Below are 23,393 nucleotides of genomic sequence, written 5' to 3' on the forward strand. Positions count from 1 at the left end.
CGTGTGAGCGTTTAGTGATACTTTTCTTTTAGGTCCATAAACTGTAGCTTTAAAATACTTTTAGTCCAATAACACTTCTCAAAAATGGAAATAAAAAAAATAGGTCTCTTAAGTTTAGTGAAAATGATATTCGGAATCTTTTCTAGAATACTTAAAAAATGAATTATTTAGAATAACTAATTTCTAAGTACCCAAAGAGTGCATAAGTATGCAATATAATATAATTTCAGAATAATAAAAAAAGGTTCTATTACATCCCTGACATATAAAATCATATATTTTGAAAAAAACAAACAAATTAGTTGAAACTTGCAATGAGAAACAAAATAACATACGCACTAAAAGCCTGAGAAATTTTTCATCTTCAGCATCTCACGGTTCATAAAAAATCCAAAAAAAGACAAAGGTAAATATATCATTTTTTATTTTTATCTAACAATCAAATATTGGCAATGATTGGTTGAAAATTACAATACATAGAAATATTATTGGTTCATTTAACAATCAAAGTGGGAGTGAGCTTTCTTGATAATTTTTTCAAAAATTTTAAAATTCATAATATTTGTTTTTTGGTGTTGTGTTAAACTGAGATTATTTAACTAAACTTTTGGATAACGTAATAAGTGTTTGAAACGCGAAAAAAAAATGTATCGGCAAGAGATGTCTCCAGAATTTTTTAATTCAGAAAATGTATCTGTTTCTAATTTAATTGATTTTTCGACGCCGCAGTTTAATAATGAATTTAAGAGATTGTTTCATGTAAATACGGAAAATGAAAAAGGTAAGTTTTATCAATTTTCTTACTATTATATAGGATATGGTTTTTAATTTTTGGGAAAAATTATAGATTTAAAATTATGTCCATAGTAGCTAGTATTCTCAATTTCATTAACTCCATTATTTTGAAGACACACTGTAATACTATTCCTAGAAAGTTGATTCTTTGTATAATTATAATTTCCATCAATTTGTTTACTATTAAATAGGATGTTTTCTTAATTTTTAAAATCAATGATTGAAAATTATTTAATGCCGTATTCTCAATTTCATACCGCTATTGCCTTTTTTTTAAAACCATTATAATTGTATTCCGGGAAAGTTGATTCCTTTTAAAATTATAATAAGAGAAATTACGTTATAATTCTTTATTCGTCCAATTTTTAAAGTAGTGTGTAATATTGAATATTGAACTGTTCAAATTTTAAATATAAATATTTTGCTGTGTATTTATAAAGTAATCGTAACTGCGTAAGTGCAAAATTTTTTTGAATCATGGTGAAAACATTTGAAAACTCCGAAGAGAGGAAAATTTTTGAACGGAAATGTGAGTTACACAATTAAAAATAAACATAATTTTGAAAATGTATAAGATTTGTGCGGTTCTTGATACATTCGTAGAATCTCAAATACCCATATCCTTAGAATTATTTAAAATCGCTAATATTTTTAAAAAAAGTAATGAATATTACGATATATGTTTTAGTTTTTTTCTAATTATATTTAATTTCCAATTAATAAATTTTGAAACCATTTCCATTAACTAAAACGATTTATTGATCATTTTTGATATTTCATATGAAAATTTCCAATATACGCTAATGGGTTAAAAAGAGATGTAGCTATTATTTTACAATTTGTTATTTTACAATGATCTATTAATCTATTTGGAGACGATCGGTAATAACAACTATTGTGTCGTAAAATATCGTCTTTTGATATTTACCGACTAAGAAAAAATATTAAAAAAATAAGAAATATTTAAAATTATTATTGTATTAAATTCGTAGATTTTGAATATACGTATGTAATGTAATAATAAGGACTTGCTGCGGTTCTATGAACATGAACACACTTTCAAAATTATGTATAACTCGAGCAAGTTTTGTTTGTCCTACCCTTATCTTCTTTATTCCTTTTATCAAATTCCATGATTCGCCCCTCGATTTAGGTTATTATGTCTAGGTTTGACAAAAAATATACTCACGGTCTAAAAATGTACCGCTTAGGAAAAACACGCTAGACAAATAATTTGAACGAAAAAATTCCATGAATTTATATAATAAGTTTATTAGGCAAACATATTAATTTTTACAGATGCTCTCCTAATACTCTAGAATACCTAATTAATACTTAAATAAATAAATTTAAGAACTTTTGATTTTTCACCATTTTTCTACGAAATTTGTTGTTTGTTTTTAGCCACGGGTACAGGGTAGCCACGGCAAAAGCGGAATTCCTCAAGGGTCGAGCTAGTTTAGATTATTTGTTATGTTGTTTGTTTCGCAGAATCGATTTTTAAGCTTTTATACTTGACCGCTCCAAGATTTCCTTCGTTTTTTAATTCTACGGAAAAAAAAAAAAACAAGAAATAGATCTCTTAGATCTTGAAAAAAACTTTCAATTTCCACAGAACTTCCGTGCTAGAACTTGTGCATAATTATTTCGTTCAATAAAATTTTCATATAATTTTCTTTTCATATCAACTCATTTGAGTCTTTTTTGGTTCTACATTTAAATACATAAAAACCTACAATTTTTCTTCGTTGACGATTTGATATTATTTTTTTTAACTTTTCGATAAGTTTTTAAAATTATATTTTGGTTAATATACACTTATAAATACTCAGTTTTTTTCCAATTGAAAACTAAAAAATTTTGACTATAAAGAGGTTCGGGTTCGAATCCCGATTGCATCCACCAATTTTTTTTAAAAAGGGGTAATACTTTCTTCGAGTCAAAGAAAACGCTGTTCTTTTGTCGCTTAATCGCTAAGAGATATTATTATCTTTGAGAGATCTTATTTTTTAATAGAGAGTAAAAATTTTAGCTTCTTCCGTATGTTTATAACCGCAAAACTCGAAAATTAGTAGACGGATTGACCTGAACAATTGATTGATTTGACGGGGACTGCACGTGCCACCAATTTGGCAACGAGTAAAATACGAAATACGTATTTATATAATATAAAAAATTTATCTAGAAAATTGGTAAAAAATTTAAAATATCCTAGAATTCATTTATTATCTTTGATAATATTTATATTCACGTTCGTATTGGCTTTTATTGGTATAAAGCTCAAATAAAACTGGAAAATATTGTCATATAAAAATGAAGCCCACAATTTTTCTCGTTGAATTGCAAAAGCGATTTAGAAAAAAAATTGATTTCCTTTAATAAAACTTTTTAAATCTATTTTCAATTAAATGTAATAAATATAATTTTTTTTAGCTATTAAAAAACAAGCAGCTTGTCGCCGCTCATTATTCCCAGAAAAACGGCCTTTTACAAATTTGACAAATGTTTACAACAATACAAATCCGTTGAGCGAAATAATGGAAGAGTTTAAAAAGAATGGTATAGATTATGAATATTGTCCACAAGAAGAAGATGAAGCTATAAATATGCATTATAGAACAAAGAATGAAACAACACCAGAAATTGCATCAAGTATATTTAATCGTAGTAAACCACGAAGACGCCCAAAACCAGTGAAGATCTCATCAAAATATTGTGTATTTTGTAAAAATAACGAACGACCACCAGAAATTTATTTAGCGCACGCATTTCGTGATAAAAACGATGTTCTTATTTGTCCATATTTACGACAATATGTATGTCCATTATGTAATGCATCTGGTGATAATGCACACACAATTAAATATTGTCCAAAAAGTGGAACTTCATGGAGTCGAAATCATAGCTGTTCAGAAAGCTCTATGTAAAAGAATTACTTTTTTTATTATTCTGTTTTAATTATTATAATTTTAGATTAATTTTAGGGTATAGTAGTGGCTTATTTCAGAAAAATTTTACTTTTGGATCTTTTAGAGTAGAGTTTGTCAAAGTAAAACTAAATAACTACTCAGTCCTCCATTTGATGGGGAAGTAGAATCTAACTTACATATATGAATCAATTTAATGATATTCTTAATGGGTTTTTTTTATCGCGATTTTAATAGAAGGACCCAGGAAACTCAACTTATGGAATTTTACTTTTGGTAAAAATTTTTCGACCCTTGAGAAAAGTCTGCCTAACTAGTGTTCAAGGACCTGTTTTATTCAAATGAAAAATTTTTACTATTTGGAAAAAATTTTACCACAAGAATTCATATATTCTGAAGATAACAACGCGTTAAATTTCACGGCCTTATGAATAACTTCAAATATTTTCAAAATGAGAGATTTTATTATCTGAAAATTTGGAAAAATTAAACAGAATGTTTCCTGGACTTTACCTTTTGTAAATATGTAGACCAGAAGATAGTTTAAATTTCTTTGGACAAGATATTCTATTCTACTATTCCAACTTATTCTATTTTTGGATGTTTATGAAAGGAATTTAACATCTATTTAAAAGTAATTATTTCTCATTTTCATAGTTTTGTTTCAAAGCTTTGTCATAGAACATTAAGAAAAAAAATTTTTTTGATCATATGGCTCCTATAAAAATTTAGACACTTATGGAATTTGACTTTTGGTAAAATTTCTTCAAAAATTGGGAAAAAGTTTTTCTTTCAATTGTCCAAGGACCTGTTAGCTACTGAACTGTAAGATGTTTCTAACTATTTTACTAATTGGAAAAAATTTTATTAAAAGAATTCATAATATCTGAAGGGAACAACGCGTTGAAATTCACGACCTTATTTGAATCACTTCAAATATTTTCAAAATGAGGGATTTTTTTATCTAAAAATTTGGCTGGTTATGTGATCAAGAAGGTCGTACAGTTTTTTTTATATATTGTTTTTTTTGTACTTTGTCTTTGCTCTAACTCAAAAAGCGAAAATTTAAAAAAATGTTTCCTATAATTTACCTTTTGTAAATACCTGGACCAGAAGACAGTTTAAATTTCTTTGGACAAGATATTCTATTCTACTATTCCAACTTATTCTACTTTTCCGATGTTTATGAAAGGAATTTCAAATCTATTTGAAAATTATTATCATTTTTATAGTTTGTTTCAAAGCTTTATCATAGTACATTACGAAAATAAAAATTTGTTGACCATATGTTCATATATAATTTGGACATTTATGAAATTTGACTTTTGGTAAAAATTTTTCAAACCTTGTAAAAAGTTGTCTAGATCGTTCAAGTATCCAAGGACCTGTTAGTTATTTAACTGAAATATGTATCTAACTATTTTACTAAGTGGAAAAATTTTATTAAAAGAATCCATATTTTCTGAAGGGAACAACGCGTTAAAATTCACGATCTTACTTGAATCACTTCAAATATTTTCAAAATGAGGGATTTTACTATCTAAAAATTTGGCTGGTTATGTGATTTAGAAGGTCGTGTAGTTTTTTTTATATATTGTTTTTTTTTTTTGCGAACGCCTCGATTTTTGGTCTCCAAAGCTTGGAGCATCAAAAATCCACATTTTTTTTACAACTTTAAATGACGCATGTTAATTTAAATATGTACGTACTAAACCAACATTCTGAAAGATCCAAGAGAAAAAAATTTATCCAGAACATTTTTGCTATACATTACTATGCCCCCCAACACCTTTTTACCTGATAAATGTTTATATACAGACGTGTTTTTTATATGTACATTGTACCTATTTATATTTTTACCCCAAATTGTTTGTGTTTTTTACATACTTGTATTTTACACAAATTTTGCTGTCTTTTTGAGGAAAGCTCAAATTACAAAAAACTCAAAATTATATTTTTAATGAAGATAGAAAATGTGTTTGAAATTAAATTTTTATTTAACTCCAAAAAAAGGAATAATGCATTAAATTTAATAACCACTTATCATATTCAAAACGAGGGTTGAAACATCGTGTGATTTAATCTAATGGCATTATTTCTTTTCGTGGAGTTACTTAAATTATAAAAGTGTATTACAAATTTCTATATTATCTAAATTCTGAAGTGATCAATGCAGCAAATTGTAACGACCTTATTGATTGATCAGTTTAAATGTCCAAAAATTGAAAACAAGGAATGGAAATATTTACAGGTCACAATTCATTGAATAATTTTACGGGATAATTCAAAAATAATTTTATATACTTCGGGTATGGGATCCTTACAGGCAGGCATCCACAAGAAATGCTTACCAGGAGGGAACAAGTCCTGGTATTCATGCTAAATATATGATTTCAAAGCTTCAATATTTTACTGTTATTTTTTTAACTTATGTATACAATTAAATCCTTACAAACAAAATATGTAAGCATTACAATAGCTGAAATTGAATTGATAAACTGATAAAACCGCTGAGAGAAGAACTAATATGAATCGGAAATGTTAAAAGCAATCCGAAATGTTAAAAAAATTGAAATGATAAAAGCTAGAAGACGTACTTTGTGTTTGCTCTGAGTCGTTAAATTTGAAATTCAAAATTTAACAGAATGTTTCCTAGAATTTACTCTAGGTCGTTAAATTTGAAATTTAACGAAGTTATTGATCCAAAATTTAACAGAATGTTCCATGGCTTTGCCTTTTGTAAATATCTCGATCAGAAAATAATTTTAAAATTCTTTGGACAAGATATTCTATTCTACTATTCCAACTTATTATACTTTTTCGATGTTTATGGAAGGAATTTCACATCTATTTAATACTTAATTATTTCTCATTTACATAGTTTTCGTTTCAAAGCTTTGTCTTCGTACATCACAAAAAATTTATGCCTGAAGTTTGTAAAAATATTTTTTAATTACCTGCACATTCATATTTAAAATTGTATTCCCTGCAATGATTTTTTAATTATCAAATGTAGATACTTTTTTTTTTTACTTTGAACTTGTTCAAAAAAAAGGTGTATTATTATAAAGGATTCTACACACATCTTATGGGATTTTCATAAATAATTTTTTACAATATTTGAAAAATTAAGTGCATATGATGCAAAAAACGCGTCAAATTTAAAGATCTTGCTGAACACTTAAATAACTAAATCGCAAATATTTTCAAAACGAGGGATTTTACAATTTGAAAAGTTCGTTGGACCTGTGAGAAGCTTCTTGAATACAGGTCCACCTAGGACTCAAGCTATCTTTTCTAATTTAATCATTCGATGAAAGATATCGAATTTCTATCTAAAAAGTTCCTTTGCTATTTTTTTTGTATCTAGTTTACCATTTACGAAATGTAGCTTAGTTAATTATCATTTGAAATTAGGAAATTTCCCGATTTATATTGGTCAAATTGGCATTTTTGTAATAAACAAAGATTCAGAAAATCATCCTATATGTTCTTTTTTCTTTAGGATACATTAGAGGACTATTTTTTTTATTACAAAACTTTCAATCTGATTAATTTTAATCGAGGAATTATCAAAATTATAAAAAATAATTTACTTAGTCATATTTCGTTGATGGTATATCGAATCCAAAAACCGTTAAGGAACTTTTTGGATGGAAATTCGATGTAGAATTGTTAGTCTCTGAATCTGAACACCCTGTCTAGATCTATATCGGTATATCTTCAAATACTCTATCTAACTAAATTGAAATACTTGAATCGATGGTTTGTCATCGAATGCTCTCTTTATATTACAAGAAAAAAAGGGACAAATTTTCTATCTTCATTAAGTTGCTATTTTTTTTATTCAGATTATATTTTACTTTTTGTATTGACTTGACTTAAGATAACATAAATTTTTTTGAAATATTATTCGAAAAGACGTTAATTTTAATGTAATTTTATTTTTCTTTGTTTCTGGTTTTGAATTATGATATAAATCTGGTATTGATTTTTGGTGTATAGAAATTGCATGACGATGTTCGAAATATCTATTATTTTCGACGAATACCTATTAACCTTTGCTAATCACATACTTTTATCTGTACATAAAATATAGATCATAAAACAAATTTTTGCAAATTTTTATTTTCCAGATTTTATTATAACTTGCAATTTAATTTAAAAAAATTAAATATTTATGTTTATCAAAATTATCTTTATTGGTAAAAAATATATACTTTAATAATTAAAAAGACTGAATGTTACTATTTTTATAAAAATAATTTTAATAATTGTTGTTTTATTATTATAATGTCTGGTTTACATTAGTCGAATTGAGGATGCATGACAGACGAAATTGGACACACAAAAAATTTATGCAATTTTTAATTGACGAATATATTTCAAACATGATGAAAAATGAATAATAAATTACTAAACCGATTTTCATGATTTTTATAAATTTCGAGTATTTATACCAAAATTATCAATATTTGTTTCAATCCTAGAATTCTTAAATCCTCCAGAAAGAAATAGAAAGTTTTCTAAATAACTAGATTTTGATAAAAATTCTAAATTGTATACTTAGGATAAGGTAGGTTCTGGAAACCATTTAAAAGATATCACCAGTTTCTTATTCAAAAAAATTAACTAATTAATTAATTTTAAGCATCGAATACAAAACATTTTAATTGTTATAATTAAGTATAATTTTTAAACAGGTTCAGAAATCCTAATTGTTATTTTGACTACAATAGTGTTAAGAACTGAAATCTATAATTCTATTTCTTCCCTAAGGATTGAAATATTCATAATTTTATTAAAAACTCGATACAAAACAAATAATATAGTGCTGTTTTAGTAATTTGCATAATAATTGAAATTTAAGTAAAAATAAATTTATCTTCGTATACAATAGTAACTTACTGATCGATTTTTGTAAACTTGGCATTATTCACAATTTTTTGTGCAATTTAAGAGTTCCTATTTTTTTTGTTTAATTTTTAATTGCTATTGCAATATATACCTAATACTATTTGTGATAATTAATAAATTTTTAATAAAGTTTTATACAAAAATGATATTTGATTTTAATTCAAATTTAAAATACAACTCCTTGAGAGTACAGTGCTCGAACCAGTCTCGTCCCGATCACAAAATTAAGAATAAGAATGAAACCGCGAAACTTGCTATAAAATCTATTAAATACGAATATTTACGAACCAAGTGTATTTTGAATTTTTTTTTTGTTTGTTTGAAATCTCTTAATAGATCAGAAGTTGTAGTAAAATTAAGGCATCTGTTACGTCCACTTTTTCGCTCTTATAAAGTTAAGCCGGAGAGTTATTAGATGGCACCGGATCAAAATTAGAAAATTGTCTACGTGATTCTTATTGTTTATAAGCTCTAAACGGACGTTCTTATTAACCACATTTGCAAATTTGTATACATACAAAGATGCAAATTTTTATAAAATACAAAGATACAAATAGGACTTCCGGCTCTGTTAGGTATAAAATATCGGTTAATAATTTTATGAACTAGACTTATTTCGAATTTCTCAAAAATCTATATTGTCTAAAGTTATTGCGTAATGAATCGTAAATTATTATGATTTCTTGTGCAATAACTTAAGGAAAAATTGCATTAAATTTATTATGGTTCATAATAAAATTTTTAATAAAGGATTTAGCATAAATTTAGCTAAAAAATATTAATTATTAACCTGTATTGTGCAATTACATTGCATATTTGCATGTAATAAAGATTTTTGGAAAATTCGAAATGATTTTGGTTCGTAATTTAATTATCTATCGATATATCATCGATAGCTTAACCGTAATTGAAATCGGGAATTTTGGAAGTAAATGCGAAGATAACTTTTTGTACTATGTATATACGAAATATATCAAGCTATGCTATACCAAGGTAAACTAAGGTGTACCAAGGTAAACTAAGTTTAGTCCCAAATTTGTAACGCTTAAAAATATTGATGCTACGAACAAAATTTTGGTATAGGTATTCATAAAATCACCTAATTAAATCATTTTCGGTTGTCTGTCCGTCTGCTAAAGATACCTTGCTAGAAATTTTTATAGCGTGTTCAGGACATAAAAAGTGAGGTGAGTCAATTGGGTCTCGGGTCCGTAAGATCCATTTTGTAAATAATAGAGATAGAAAAAAAGTTTAAACGTAAAAAACGTTCCTTATAAAATAAATAACTTTTGTTTGAAACATTTTTTCGTAAACATAACTGTTTACCCGTGAGAGCGCAAATTATATAGTATGTTTTATATGTATCAGTTATGTGTGTGTGACATGTATGTATGTGTGGATATGTATCTTTACTTATATGACGTATAAAACCAAGCTATTGCGTATTCAACACTATCTATACATGGTATTCCAACAATTAACTCAGTCAATTGTTTGTTTTCACTTGTTTCTATAAGGATTGACGGACGATATTGGGAGAAATATTTCAAAATATTATTTCATCTCGGCACAATAACAATAGCTGTGCCTATTCGAAGAGGAAATTCTCTAATAAAACCAGTTATTTTTCAATGTGAAATAACTTCCGACCAAATATTATATTAATCATTTTCCTTAATATCAAATATTTTTGTGATATTTTCCTTACATATTTTAAGACAATAAAAATAATAGGTCTAAAACCAGGCGTAATATTTCACCGCCAACTTTTTTCTCTACGAAAATTTTCGTAGCCGGGGTCATCTCTTTCAGGCGACCTAGAAAATTTTTAATTGCATGGCATGCTTAAAATTAGTAAGTATTCATTGATATCGATATTCCAATAATCAGATAATTGTATAAAAAATGTAAAAATCATTTTGCCCGAGACCGGACAGAACACTCTGTTGAGTACCGAGCACAATGATTTTGTATTTACCAGACTACATCGAGGGTTCTGGGTTATGATTTTGACCTATATGATGTATGTAGATATGCTTGACTATCTGTTCTTTCATACCTTCTAAACTACTTATCATAATTTGACAAATTTTTCGTTGGAAGCGTCATGATCGTTCGCTGGTTATCAAGAGGACAAAGTCATGAACTAAAAAAATATTTTAATTTATTGATACCGTCAGTGCTGGATTTACACTAGGGTCAGTCGGGGCTAGCGCCCAGGGCGGCAAATTTTCTAGGGCGGCAAAATTTGTAAAGTGAGAAAACATTTTCTATAAAATATATAAATAACTAATTCTTTTAAATAAACATTTGATCTTTCAAGAAATATAATTGCATTATGTATCAAATTAAAATTTTGTATAATATAATATATTAAATTTAAGTGAAAACTATTAAAATAAAATTAATTTATTTCCATAAAGGTTTAAAAAAATAAAATTTGATATTTTTTTTTCTGGAATTGATAAATATAGTTTTTTTTATTAAAAAGAAGAAGAATTAAAAAATTTTTTTTTCTCATGTTTATTGAGAACTCTGAACATAAAGCTGGAGATTTGCTAGTTGCTGTATTATCTGTTCTTGAGTTTTTTCATCTTGATCTCTCAGTTTGTCAAAGTCAGTTATATGATAACGCGAATAATGTATCAGGGATTTATTCGGGCTTACAGGCAAGAATTCATGAAATTATATCTTGCAGAACATCCTCCTTGTGCTCCTCTTTTTATGAATTTAGTTAGAGTTCACGCAGTAGAATACGCCCCAGAAGCTGCTCCATTCTTCCATACAGTACAAACTTTATACAACTTTTTTACTGCATCGACGCATCGCTGGGAAGTCTTACAGTTTCATACTGAAAAAAGAATTGCGTTAAAATCTTTATCTGCAACCAGATAGTCAGCTCGTTATGAAGCGGTTCTTTTTTCTGCAATTAATTAGTTATTCTAATTCTTAAAAAATAAGATATCAAAACTATTAAAATAAAATTTCAGTCATAGGGCGGCATTTTCTTCAGTGCCCCAGGGCGGCAGAAATTTAAATCCGGCCCTGGATACCGTGTTGGTTATCAAATAAAAGCGCATATTATTACAATTTCAGAAAAGAAAATTTTCTTGTTTTATAATTTTTAGAGGGGATTTTGTAGTAGTTGGGTTTTAGTTTTCAAACTTTATTCTTTAGTCTTATTAGTTGAACATCTTCCTTAATGAAACCCTTTTAAGGTTGTTTCGCAATTAAGAATTTATCAATCCACCTAAAAGAGACAGTCTCAATTATGAAATTTTGTCGATTTTAACAACAACCACTCAAATTTTCAGTCATTCTGAAATGATGGCAAATACTTTGGCTGGCTGTAAAACTATAAATTGTATAAGAATATTGTTCGCGATTAATAAAATAGTATTTACCTGGTAGGTATTTAATTGAGTGTATAATAGTGGGATTTGTTTTAGTAGATAATAGTGGGATTTACCTTCTGCATCAACCGTGAATACACGGTTCATGACGTCATTACGTTCTGAATAAAACACTATAAAAAACGTAATATGTATAAATATTGTATATGTATGTATATATTTCTATACAGAACGGGAAAAAACTTCATTCATATAATTTTAGTCACTGCGGCTGCAGTAAAAAATAATCCCGATAGTGTCTTAATATTGAAAAGATTATTTATTTAATTATCTTAATTCTTTATTTGAATAAGGTCAAAGAAGTGGCACTCTTAAAATTATTTCGCGAAAATAAAAAATCAGTGTGAATAAAAGCTGTGTTTGAATTATTATTGTTTTTTGTGAACGAATTAATTTGTTTCAACAATGCATTTTCTACATTTTTGGATTTTTGAAATTATTTTAGTCTCATCAACAATATTTGGACAATATTTTGACGTGACAACATCATCTTCTGAACGTTCATCCGATGAAGAAGAAAAGCTAATTAGCGATATTTTTGATATTCCTACTGTATCTAATCCAGTAATCGACACTGAAAATGTTACGAATATTGGGAATACAGGAGATGTTGTTGGGAATTGTAAATGCTTACCAAATGAACTATGTGAAACAGCATTTTTAAGGTAAATAATATCGAGTATATTTTCATTAAGTTTTCTCCTATAAGGGTTCGGTCACACAAGCGTCGATTTTAACGCAAGTTTATAGATGTTTATTATTATATATTTGACGCTAGTGTGACCTTAGCCTAAGAGCTTTTTAGAGTACCTATTTGACGCAATTTGAAAATTTGTGTTCAACATTTCTTTTTTAATGGCTGTATACTAAGTCGATGACTTGGCTGAACGATCATAAGACCTAGTTAACTAGTTGTAAGCACGCCTAACATTTCTGATCACTCTTAGTCCGGCTGTTTGAGGAAGTGTGGTGAATGTTCTTTTTTTTTTGCGGTAGATGATAGTTCAAAGTCCCTTGAACACAATAAACACAGTGCAAAATTTTGAATTATTTCATTTTAAAATTGTGATTTTTAATATAGTACATTATGGAAAAACCGCTTTACTTTATAAAAACTTTGGTTTTTAGCGGTTTTACGATATTTTTAGAGCATTTGATTACATTTACGTGATACAAATTGCCTAGTTTACGATATTTTTAGAGCATTTTATTACATTTACGTCGTAAAAATTGCCTAGTTGACTAGTCACGTCACGGCTGGGCTACTAAAGTTGAGGATAGTTAAATTTTTAAATGCCCTCAGATATTAGGCATTTTACAAATAAAAAAATGCGCAAATTGAAAAATTCGCAGGACTCTCTTCAGTCAGATCATCGAATAATTATAAAATATTAAAAAAATTTCGAAATATACGTGTTACACTAATTTTCAAGTTGCTCCAAATACTTAATTACTCTAACAGCAAACCTTAATAGTTCTCATTTTTATACACTATATATATGAAATATATATCAGGGTATACTAATTTTAGTCCCAAGTTTGTAACGCTTAGAAATATTGATGAAATAAACAAAGTTTTGGTATAGGTGTTCATAAAAACACCTAAGTAGTCCTTTTCCGATTGCCCGTCTGTCTACCCCTCTGTGACGTCGTTAATTGGGTCTTGTAAACCGTTAGAGATATAACAAAAGTTAAAATGAAAAAAATGTTCCTTATGAAAATAAATAACTTTTGTTTAAAATATTTTATAGTAAACATCATTGTTTATCCCTGATTGCGCAAATTTGGACAAATTTTTGGTGTCCATTTTCTCTTAAACTATAAAAGATAAGGAATTTGATTGTAGCTTCAACTAGTGATCTTGTGACATATTCTCGAAAAAAGAAAAAAAATGGCGGCCAGAAGGCTGCCTTAATTTTGCTGGTTTTTTAAACTGTTCTAGATTATTAAATGTAATGCAAGCACTTTAATTAAATTCTACACTTTCTATAGAGGGTATTTCAACAATTAATTCAGTCAATTGTTTGTTTTCACTTGTTAGATTGTTACTCTAAGCCTTTATAGAGACGAAGTGTTTAACCAGATTCCTTTTTTCTATGCAAAATTATCTACTTTTAATTTATAATTAATTCTGATTTATATCATGTTCTGTGTTAAATTTTTATGATAAATTTACGTGCATTTTAGAATAAATTTATTTTGGAAATTTCTCAGATCGATAATTCATAAAAAAAAGTATTAAACAATAAATATAGTGCTTAAAGAAATCGAAAAACCAAAAGAACGGAAGTTATTTTCCTGTCAATTTTAATTAAATAGTTATTTATAAATAGCTAAAAATATTTATCTATATTCTAAGTAACTGACCTAATACCACAATTTGAAAATATGTAAAAAAAATTTCATAGACATTGGTATGTTGATTACAATGGAATCTTCCTCGCAATAATACCACAAATTGAAAAACAAAACATGTATAAATATCGAATAAGTGACCTGAAAAATTCAGATTATCCTCAAACGTTTTCGAGGTTTCGATTCGATTAGTCGGTATTATTTTTATTAAAATTAATCAATTTTTTGGAGTGTAGTTATTTCGTATTCTAGCTATTTCACAACAAATAATCGAAGACTATTCTTCTACTTACTCTCAGTGTGAATACCTATTAGGGCACAAATATTACTAGTACAGTTAAAGATGTTACAAATAAAGGAAAATGAAAGAAACCGCTCGCATTTGGCTAAAATCTAATGGAATGTGTTTTTAGGTGTCAAATATCATTAGTAACACATGAGTCAGTGACGCAAATGTTTATATTTGTTAATAAACAATAAATTGTTAATTCAATGGAACAGTTAATGTTAAAGTTGACTTATAAAATTAATAAATAGGCAACTTGAATTACATATACAATATACATGTATAATAGTTTTCGATCATTTGATAAACACTTAACATTTACGTCCAACAAGTTGCCTAATCACTATTTTTTAAGGGAACTTTAACATTGATCGTTTCCTTACATTAAAAATTTATTGTTTATTAACAAATAGAAACATTAATAATATTTGGCACTTAAGAAACATATTCCATGAAGTTTTAGCAAAATGTGAACAATTTCTTTCATTTTCCTTAGTTAGCCGATTTTTGTAACATCTTTTACTGTATTATACATAAAATTACATATTACGTTGCAATATTGTCTATATATAAACAGATAATAAATACCTTGACCTTAGCTTAGCCTTAGAACATAAATTTATAAAATTCTCATCTTAAATTTGTTAATCACTGATCTTTTATTATTTTTCGTGAGAATAATTCATAAAACAGACAAAATAATAAAATTTTAATTTTGATTACAGGATAAAAAATCGGGATGTTTGTAAAGTCATCAGTGATATGCTCTGTTGTTCTTTATTCAATTCATCGGATACACCATCTGCATCGTTGACAGCTATACCGAAACCTAATCCATTAAGTATAGTCTCAAAACCTACGTGTGGCCAAACGAATCCAAATGGACTTGGTTTTGTACTAGATGTAAAACCATACGAAGCTAAGAATGGTGAATTCCCTTGGGTGGTTTCAATATTAACTGAAATTTACAAGTACGACCAAAAGTATAATGTTTACAGATGTGGTGGTTCTTTGATACATCCAAAAGTGATTTTAACATCCGCTGGATGTGTTAAGGGTGTAGTTGATGTTGAATCATTATTAGTACGTGCTGGAGATTGGGCAACCCAAGAACTGGACTTCATGTATCCACATCAAGATCGAAAAGTTGAAAAAATTATTATACACGATCGATTCAAGCCGGATAGACATGGACATGATATTGCATTATTGTTTTTAGATTCTGAATTCGAACTTACCGAGAATATACAAACAATTTGTATACAAAAATTAAATTTTAGTACAGTCGATATGACGAAATGTATCTTAAATGGATGGGGTAAAGATACCTATAATGGACAATATTCACCGGTTTTGAAAAAGATTGATTTAAGTGTAATGGAACGTAGCCAGTGTTTATCAGCGTTAAAAAATAATCAAACGCATCCTATGAAGAAATTATCGCGTAGCGTATTATGTACAAACAATAACTCAGATTGGAACTTTTGTGTTGGCGATGAAGGCAGTCCATTAGTGTGTCCAATTGGTGATACGTATTATCAAGTTGGTGTTGCATCCGCACATTTTAATTGTGGTGAAAATAAGTTACCTAGTTTATTTGCGAATGTTTCTTTATTTAATAATTGGATACATAACAGAATTCGTAGTGAAATCGGTCCTGTAAGATTATCCAATTAATAAATAAATAAAAAGACTCTAGTTACTTGAATAAGTACAAAAAACATAATGGATCGAGTGTGCCACATTGTGCCAAAAGACCTTTTCAATTTAAAAAACGAGTTTTTTAAATTTGGGGCAGTATCTCAGTGTCACAAAAAAAGTGCGGATTACATTTAGTGTTATATGTAATCCGTGCATTTTTTGTGACACTGAGATACGTCAAGAAACGGAGTATCTGAGAGGAGGCAGTACGCCAAAAAACTGAGAATTTGAGTGAGAAGATGCGAATCGGTGTAAAAGGTCTATTGGTAACATAGGCATATTGTTAGTAAATCCATGATCGACAAGGTGGACGCACCTTTTTTTACGTTGCCAAATTTACGCGTATAATTTTAAGTGTGACTGATAATGACTTTAATATCTCGATATCGTATTCATAATTAAAGGATGTACGATCATTTTTGAACCAAGAAATCAACCATTTTTAGAATTTTTAGTTACAAAAATAAATTTTTTGCTTAGCAGACAGTAGGAATGCAAACTTGATTTAAAGGTATCAACCATGCTAGTCATTTTGAAAACGGTCTTACATCCTTAAATAATTTTTATTATTTTAATTTTTATATCTTAATTTTATTTTTTTAAAAGCAGTTTTGTAAATTTGAACATTTTTTGTAAAATTTTGAGACATGATACAATTTGCAAATTTGATAAATATCTAAAGCTTGGGAAAGTTAAATAATGGAAGAGTTAATTGCTCTGATCAATGATGCTGTTACTTTTTGCAAGTAGACAGTATTATTGATTGTAGCCTTCAATCTGATCAGTATTATTGATAAAGGAATGTTAATGCTATTTTAAAACTCGTTATCTATTAAAGCCCCTATAAGCCATAGAATATGTTAAAAATTCAATTTTGTGTACTATTTTTATATTAAGAAATAAATAATTAAAATTGTTGCTTATTAGTTATAGTGATCGAATAATCTTAAATGCTTTAAATTTTTAATTAATTTATTATTCATTCAAAATATTAAATAAATTTTTGTATAATTTTATAATTATTTTTTTCTTTTACGTTCCTTATGCAACCCTTTATACAAATGTTTCGATTCCATACAAATCCAACAAAAATTACCTATAATTCCTTGTCTTTGAAAGAAACTTGTCGAGAGCTGACGTATTTTTGGACGATTAAATTGAACCATGGAAGTTTTTAAGACACATTTTTTAAGAACTTCAGTTGATTATTAAATGGCAAAGTTTTTAAGTCGCAGTTCTTACCAATATTCTCGATTATCGAAAAAATGTTTTTAATTTAAAGAGTTCTATTACTTTTCGGTTAGGAACCTCAGTTGATTATTGAATGACCCCAAAGACCAACGTAAAATTCAAACTCAGAAAAAGATGCCCCTCTTAAAATTTAACAATTTTTTTGTATCTGAGGTGTTTAAGGAGATTTTTAGGTGAATCTATTAAAATGGCTCACCTTGAATGATGTTTAATATTAGGAATTATGTGATTCCCATAATATTATGATGTCATTCATCAAACAGTGAATAATACATACATCTTATTAACTGTTGTTACTTTGTGTAATAAATGTGAAATTTTTTATACAGTGTTGTAAGTAATCATACAGGTAATTTGGGATTCACTTCAATTCTGTGCCCCAAGATAGATTATAGTTATAGATATAAATGAGATAATAAGTACGTACATATTTAAGTTTCAAAAGATGAGTCAGATTAAAAGGTAATATCTTTTATTTCATTTCAGTTCATTTTTCTAATTTTAACTTTAAGTTTTTTAATTTTTGGAATATTTCAGATAAATTTCGAAATATCAGCGAAACAAGATTAATTTTCGCCAATGACCTAGATGTTAAATTTTTTTTAGGATTCTCTTGCCAAATGTCTAAAGAAATCCTTATTCTTTTTAAAATCTTTTAATCAAAAAATTCTTGTAACCTCGCTATTTGTTGTTCAATCTTTCAGAGAATAATAAAAAGTTTCTAATAACAATTCTGCTCAGATCAATAAAGCGCTAATTACGAAGGTCGAAAAGATGCATCGATTTTGCCTCCTCTGTAACTATTTTGATCTGAGGATAGACTTTCAACGAAAATTGTTTGAACATGATATGTTATTTAGGGGCGAAGAAGGCCTTAAAATTAATTAAATATTTTGGGAGCTTATATTTCGACAAATATTTTGCTGAGGGGAAAAGTTATTTGAATTTTTTTATTCATTTTTAAAGACCTATTCAACCATATGGGCCATAAAAATAGGTGATTTATGAATTTAACTTGTGTATTAATAATAATTAAATCCAAGATCTCCAAGTGAAATTTATGGTAGATAATTAAATCATTGTACCATCTTTTGAAAGGCCGTAGTCACTTTATAGTATTTTACGCGAAATTTTTACGAAAGATTTTACAAATTTATCTCTTGGGACTGACGATAAGGTGACAAGTATGACTAGAGATACTTCTTCCGGGCTCTCAAAATCATAGTCTCTAAAATTTCTAAAAATAACCCTATTTTTGGAGCTTTTAATTATAGCAAGCGAGCAATACAAACTTTTGGATTTTGTTATTTGAGAATTTATAATAATTTTCTTTCTGTAAATTAAAAACGAAGTTACAGCGTATTTTTCAACACTCTCTATATTACATACGTAAAATATTAAAAGATGTTTAATCAAATATTCAAAATATACGTAAGAACATTCAAATATTTAATAAACACGTGATTCAGCTGGGTGTGTTATCTGCATTCATGATATTGCATTTTATTTGGGAATCACCTGAATTCTGTGCCTGAGGAGAAAGGTAGGTATGACGTTTTTTAAAGTAGTATAACAAACAATAATACGCAGGAAAATCCAAATATTCGTCATAGTGGGTCATAGGTAGATATGTATATGCAAACTGATTGACGCCACATGGGTGGGATTCCCATTGTGAAAGTCTTTGAAAGTCTGGTGGCCTACTCTGAGTGGATCGCGGGTCTCGTGCAATCCTCTTAATTAAATTTAAGATATCTATATCTCAAAAACTAAGCGAAGGTGGTAAAAAATATGTTCTTTTAGATTTTTCGAGGTATATTAAAATTAAGGCAAATCAAAATAAAATATTACTGATTATTTTTGTAATACATTTATTCAATGTGTTTTATATTATTCTCTGGGTACGGCTGTGTTATTCCAGATTGAGGCTGTGGTTTTTGTATTTTGTAATTTTGAAATTTCAGTGGATTCAATTCTTCTGGATTAGTCACATTGTGCCTGACTCTTTGTTCAAGATTATCTGCATTTGTTTCATTGAAAAATTGTGCTGCATTATTCTTACTACCAGGATGAGGATGAAAAGATTCGTTATTTTCTTTCGCAGACATTTTGTAATTTTGATACTTGGGATTTGTTTAGTTTCTTCCGTTAAAAATCAAAATATTTTTTTGTTAAATGACGTTTAAATGAATTTTTAATTTTGGTGGTAGCTACCTACGATCCTAAAAAATAACTATAAATATGTATTTTAAAGTATTGCATTCACTAGCCCGTAACCTGTCCGCTTCGCTAGACAATCGCAAGAAAATGATTTAAACAAAACCTGTTTCTTTATTATGGAACATTTTTTACATTTAAACTTTTGGTTTATACCTTTCAGTTTAAAAAAATGGGTCCTACGAGCCCATGGCCCAATTGACCTATGTTGTTCGTTTACGAACTCATACTCCTTTTTACGTTCTTAGCGCGCTGTGAAATTTTCAAGACGATATGTCTTTTCGTTTCTGAGTTATCGTGATGGACATTCAGACAGACGGACAGTCGAAAATGAGCTTATTAGTTGATTTTATGAACACCTAATATAGGTACTCTGATGTATTTCATATATACAAGGTGTAATAAGTATAGATATTAAGAGTTTTAATATAGGGATTTAGGTACAAATTAATTTTTATTATTTCACACTGTGATTATTAATTTTATCTAATTAAGAGAGATTAAAAAATATAATTGATAAGTTGGTTTCCGTAAGGTCTACAAAAAAAAATTCCACAAATTTCCTTGCTGATAAAAATTTAAAAATTTGTGGGATGTGGGAATTACTATAGTTCAGAGTTTTTACATTTAGTAATTTAGTTTATTAATTGCTTTTAATCTTTTTTGCTAAACTACGACTTGTAACTAACCAAAGTAAACCTAGAAAAATGAAGTTGTTTTTTTTAGTAAATCAGCTAATATTTTTGTGCTTATTTAATTTGGTATCAACTCAGAACAGCAGTGATAATGTGGTTGGAAATTGCAAATGTACTAATCGTGAGGACTGTAGAAATGAAAATACATTAATTATGACGTAAGTTCTGTTTTACTTCAATTTTAATCCCCGCAAAAAAGAGAGCAATCTTGAAGCAAATGACCGTTTGCACACCTGCCTGTGCTAATCAACCTGCCAAACGAAACAATCGATTTTAATGATTTTATTTTACTTTTTGAAATACGCTTCCATGATGATTGATGTTTGATTGATAGAAATTTACAAACTATCAGAATTCAATCAAAGACAATAGTGCGTTTTTTCCAAACATGTTCCTTACACCAAAATGATTGTCTCGGCATACCAAAATGCTTCTCTTTGCGTAGGTATACTTACCTCGTTAAATTATTTTTCTTGGTTATCTGTTAGTACGGTACCTATTCCCGGCTGCAATTCCAGAAAGAGTTACTTTACTGAGCAAGAAAAATGCAATCCATAGAAATATCTTTTTTTAGTTTTAACCTGTGTCCAAGTAGAAAATAAAGATAAGAAAACTATATAAAGAAAATATTTTCGTTGCAGTTACTCTTCGCATCTATCGTTAAATAGGACTAGGAGTGAAACTGAAAACGGGAAAAACATTTTGTCAATTGAGAGATTTTTAAACAGGTAATAATATTTCCCATACATTTCTCTACAGGGTGATCCAAGTTTCGTCAAATGTTAGATACGATTAAAATAATGACAATTTCTGAATACAATAATATAATCAGGAAAGCGTTGAAGTTGAATTTGGTTTGAAAAACGGATATAAGCGTTGAGACTTTACACGTTAAAATTGCTGTTACATTTTCAGAAAATACAGAATATTTCGAAAACCGAGATGTTTAATAAATGTAAACTTTAATGAAACTAACTTTTATTTAGAACAACTTTGATACTTTTCGTGTTTTTATTAAATTTTAATAATAATACGGTATTTGTATTGATTTCAATTCTCTTTAATTAAGAATATAATTTTTAAATAATTTTAGGACAATTCATAAACGTGTATGCCCTAATGGTGTGTTATGTTGTTCAAAAATTGAAAAACCAATTACAGAATCACCACAAACAACAAAACCAGAGGCCCCAGTACGCATAACAAGTCCAATAATTGAAGATTTTACGGAATTACCCGTAAAAGATAATAATCGATATTCTTGGATGGTAAAAATTATCAAGATGGTTAAAAATAAGCCAATTGTAACATGCGGAGGCTCATTAATTCACGAAAAAGTCGTATTAACGGCAGGATATTGTTTTAGAAAATCTAACAACAATCAATTAGATAAATATAGAATTCATGCTGGTTATAATAAAGAATCTGATACAATAGCATCAACAAATGAACGCTTAATTTCATCAATTGAAATTCATCCAGAATTCAATCTTAATACAAATGCATATAATGCTGCATTAATATTTTTAAACGAACCATTCGAGCTAAATGAGCACATAAGTACAACTTACTTACAAACAAAAGATATTCCAGCTCCAGTGGATGAATCAAATTGTATATTTACTGGCTGGGGTCGAGAAACACCTCAAAGTAAAACATATCCACTTTCGTTAAAAACGGCAAAAATGTCAGTGTGTAGCAATAGAGAATGTATTGACAATTTCAGACAAACTGGATTACAGATACCGAATGATTTTGATGAAAGTATTTTTTGCGCAAAGGGTATTGAAAATGATTATAATGTATGTGCAAAAGATGATGGTAGTCCATTAGTTTGTCCTGATGATCAAAATATTGATTTCCAAGTTGGTATTGTGAATTGGTATAATGATACATTATGCGGTAAAAATAGTATTCCTACAATTTTTACCAAGGTATCTGAAATTAAGAATTGGATTGATGAGACAATGCTGAAGTACCTATAATATCGAGTGAGCGTAGGGGAAAACATAATATTTCCAGATATCTATAGCAATTTCTAGATTTTCCAAAATATTCTTATAAAATCGCTATACCTACCTTTTTCTAGAGATTTTTTTATCTGAAAAAATCTTTAAAATGAGATCAATTCAGCTTTCGGTTGGCAATAGGTGAAAATAATGGTTCTTCTATTTAAATTTTGTTGACAATTAAATGGCAGTCGTTTGACCCCCTTTAGGAACGAAGTTCCTTTACATCCAAAACTAGTTATGCATGTACATATGCATAACTAGTTTTGGACGAAAATAGTACCAATAAAATTCGTGTAATATAATAAATAAAAATAATATAAAGTAGGTGAACATATCGTGGTTGCCATGGATATGACATACACACATAGCATGTCTCACACCGTTACGGGATGAATTCTGCCAGTTTGCTCACCATGGCATATACCATCATGGCGTTAATCAACTTCGTTTCAAAAACCTTCACATTATATGCGTAGAAAAATATAAACTAATACATAATATGTTTTACAAATATTTTTGCGAAAATGTAATTTTCACCAAATAAATACATCTGTTTACATGAATCTTTTATTAGTGTTTTGTATCAAGATATCCTTACTCGAGGTCCAATTTAGATTCTAAAAGGTAAGAGATAGAATAACACTCTAAATTAGAAAGTTGATCCTCAAATATGTCATTATTGCATTTAATCGAAAAATGACAGAAAAATGCTTTAGTTTAGAAGACACTCACCTATGTCCATGACTTTGACAAAAAAAGCTTTTGCCTGTGCCCATGAAATAATTTTTTAATCGGCCCAGTAGTTTTTGAGTTTATCCATTACA

At 28.2% G+C, this 23,393-nt stretch overlaps 3 protein-coding genes across 3 annotated transcripts; all 3 read left to right on the forward strand.

Moving 5' to 3' along the window:
- The first annotated feature begins 645 nt into the window (after window positions 1-645).
- LOC123298808 lies at window positions 646-3,722 on the forward strand. Its single transcript, XM_044880904.1, has 2 exons — window positions 646-781; window positions 3,229-3,722. The coding sequence occupies exons 1-2, from the start codon at window positions 646-648 to the stop codon at window positions 3,720-3,722; spliced, it is 630 nt and encodes a 209-aa protein (XP_044736839.1).
- An 8,726-nt stretch (window positions 3,723-12,448) lies between these two features.
- On the forward strand, window positions 12,449-17,258 carry LOC123297622 (phenoloxidase-activating factor 2-like). The gene is made up of 2 exons (XM_044879365.1): window positions 12,449-12,717; window positions 15,419-17,258. The coding sequence occupies exons 1-2, from the start codon at window positions 12,458-12,460 to the stop codon at window positions 16,368-16,370; spliced, it is 1,212 nt and encodes a 403-aa protein (XP_044735300.1). The 5' UTR covers window positions 12,449-12,457; the 3' UTR covers window positions 16,371-17,258.
- Window positions 17,259-20,536: 3,278 nt separating this feature from the next.
- On the forward strand, window positions 20,537-23,132 carry LOC123297230 (trypsin-3-like). Its single transcript, XM_044878813.1, has 3 exons — window positions 20,537-20,715; window positions 21,199-21,285; window positions 21,651-23,132. The coding sequence occupies exons 1-3, from the start codon at window positions 20,570-20,572 to the stop codon at window positions 22,540-22,542; spliced, it is 1,125 nt and encodes a 374-aa protein (XP_044734748.1). The 5' UTR covers window positions 20,537-20,569; the 3' UTR covers window positions 22,543-23,132.
- The last annotated feature ends 261 nt before the right edge of the window (window positions 23,133-23,393 follow it).

This window comes from Chrysoperla carnea, chromosome 4 (genome assembly GCF_905475395.1).
Source record: "Chrysoperla carnea chromosome 4, inChrCarn1.1, whole genome shotgun sequence".
In the NCBI taxonomy this organism is placed as follows: domain Eukaryota; kingdom Metazoa; phylum Arthropoda; class Insecta; order Neuroptera; family Chrysopidae; genus Chrysoperla; species Chrysoperla carnea.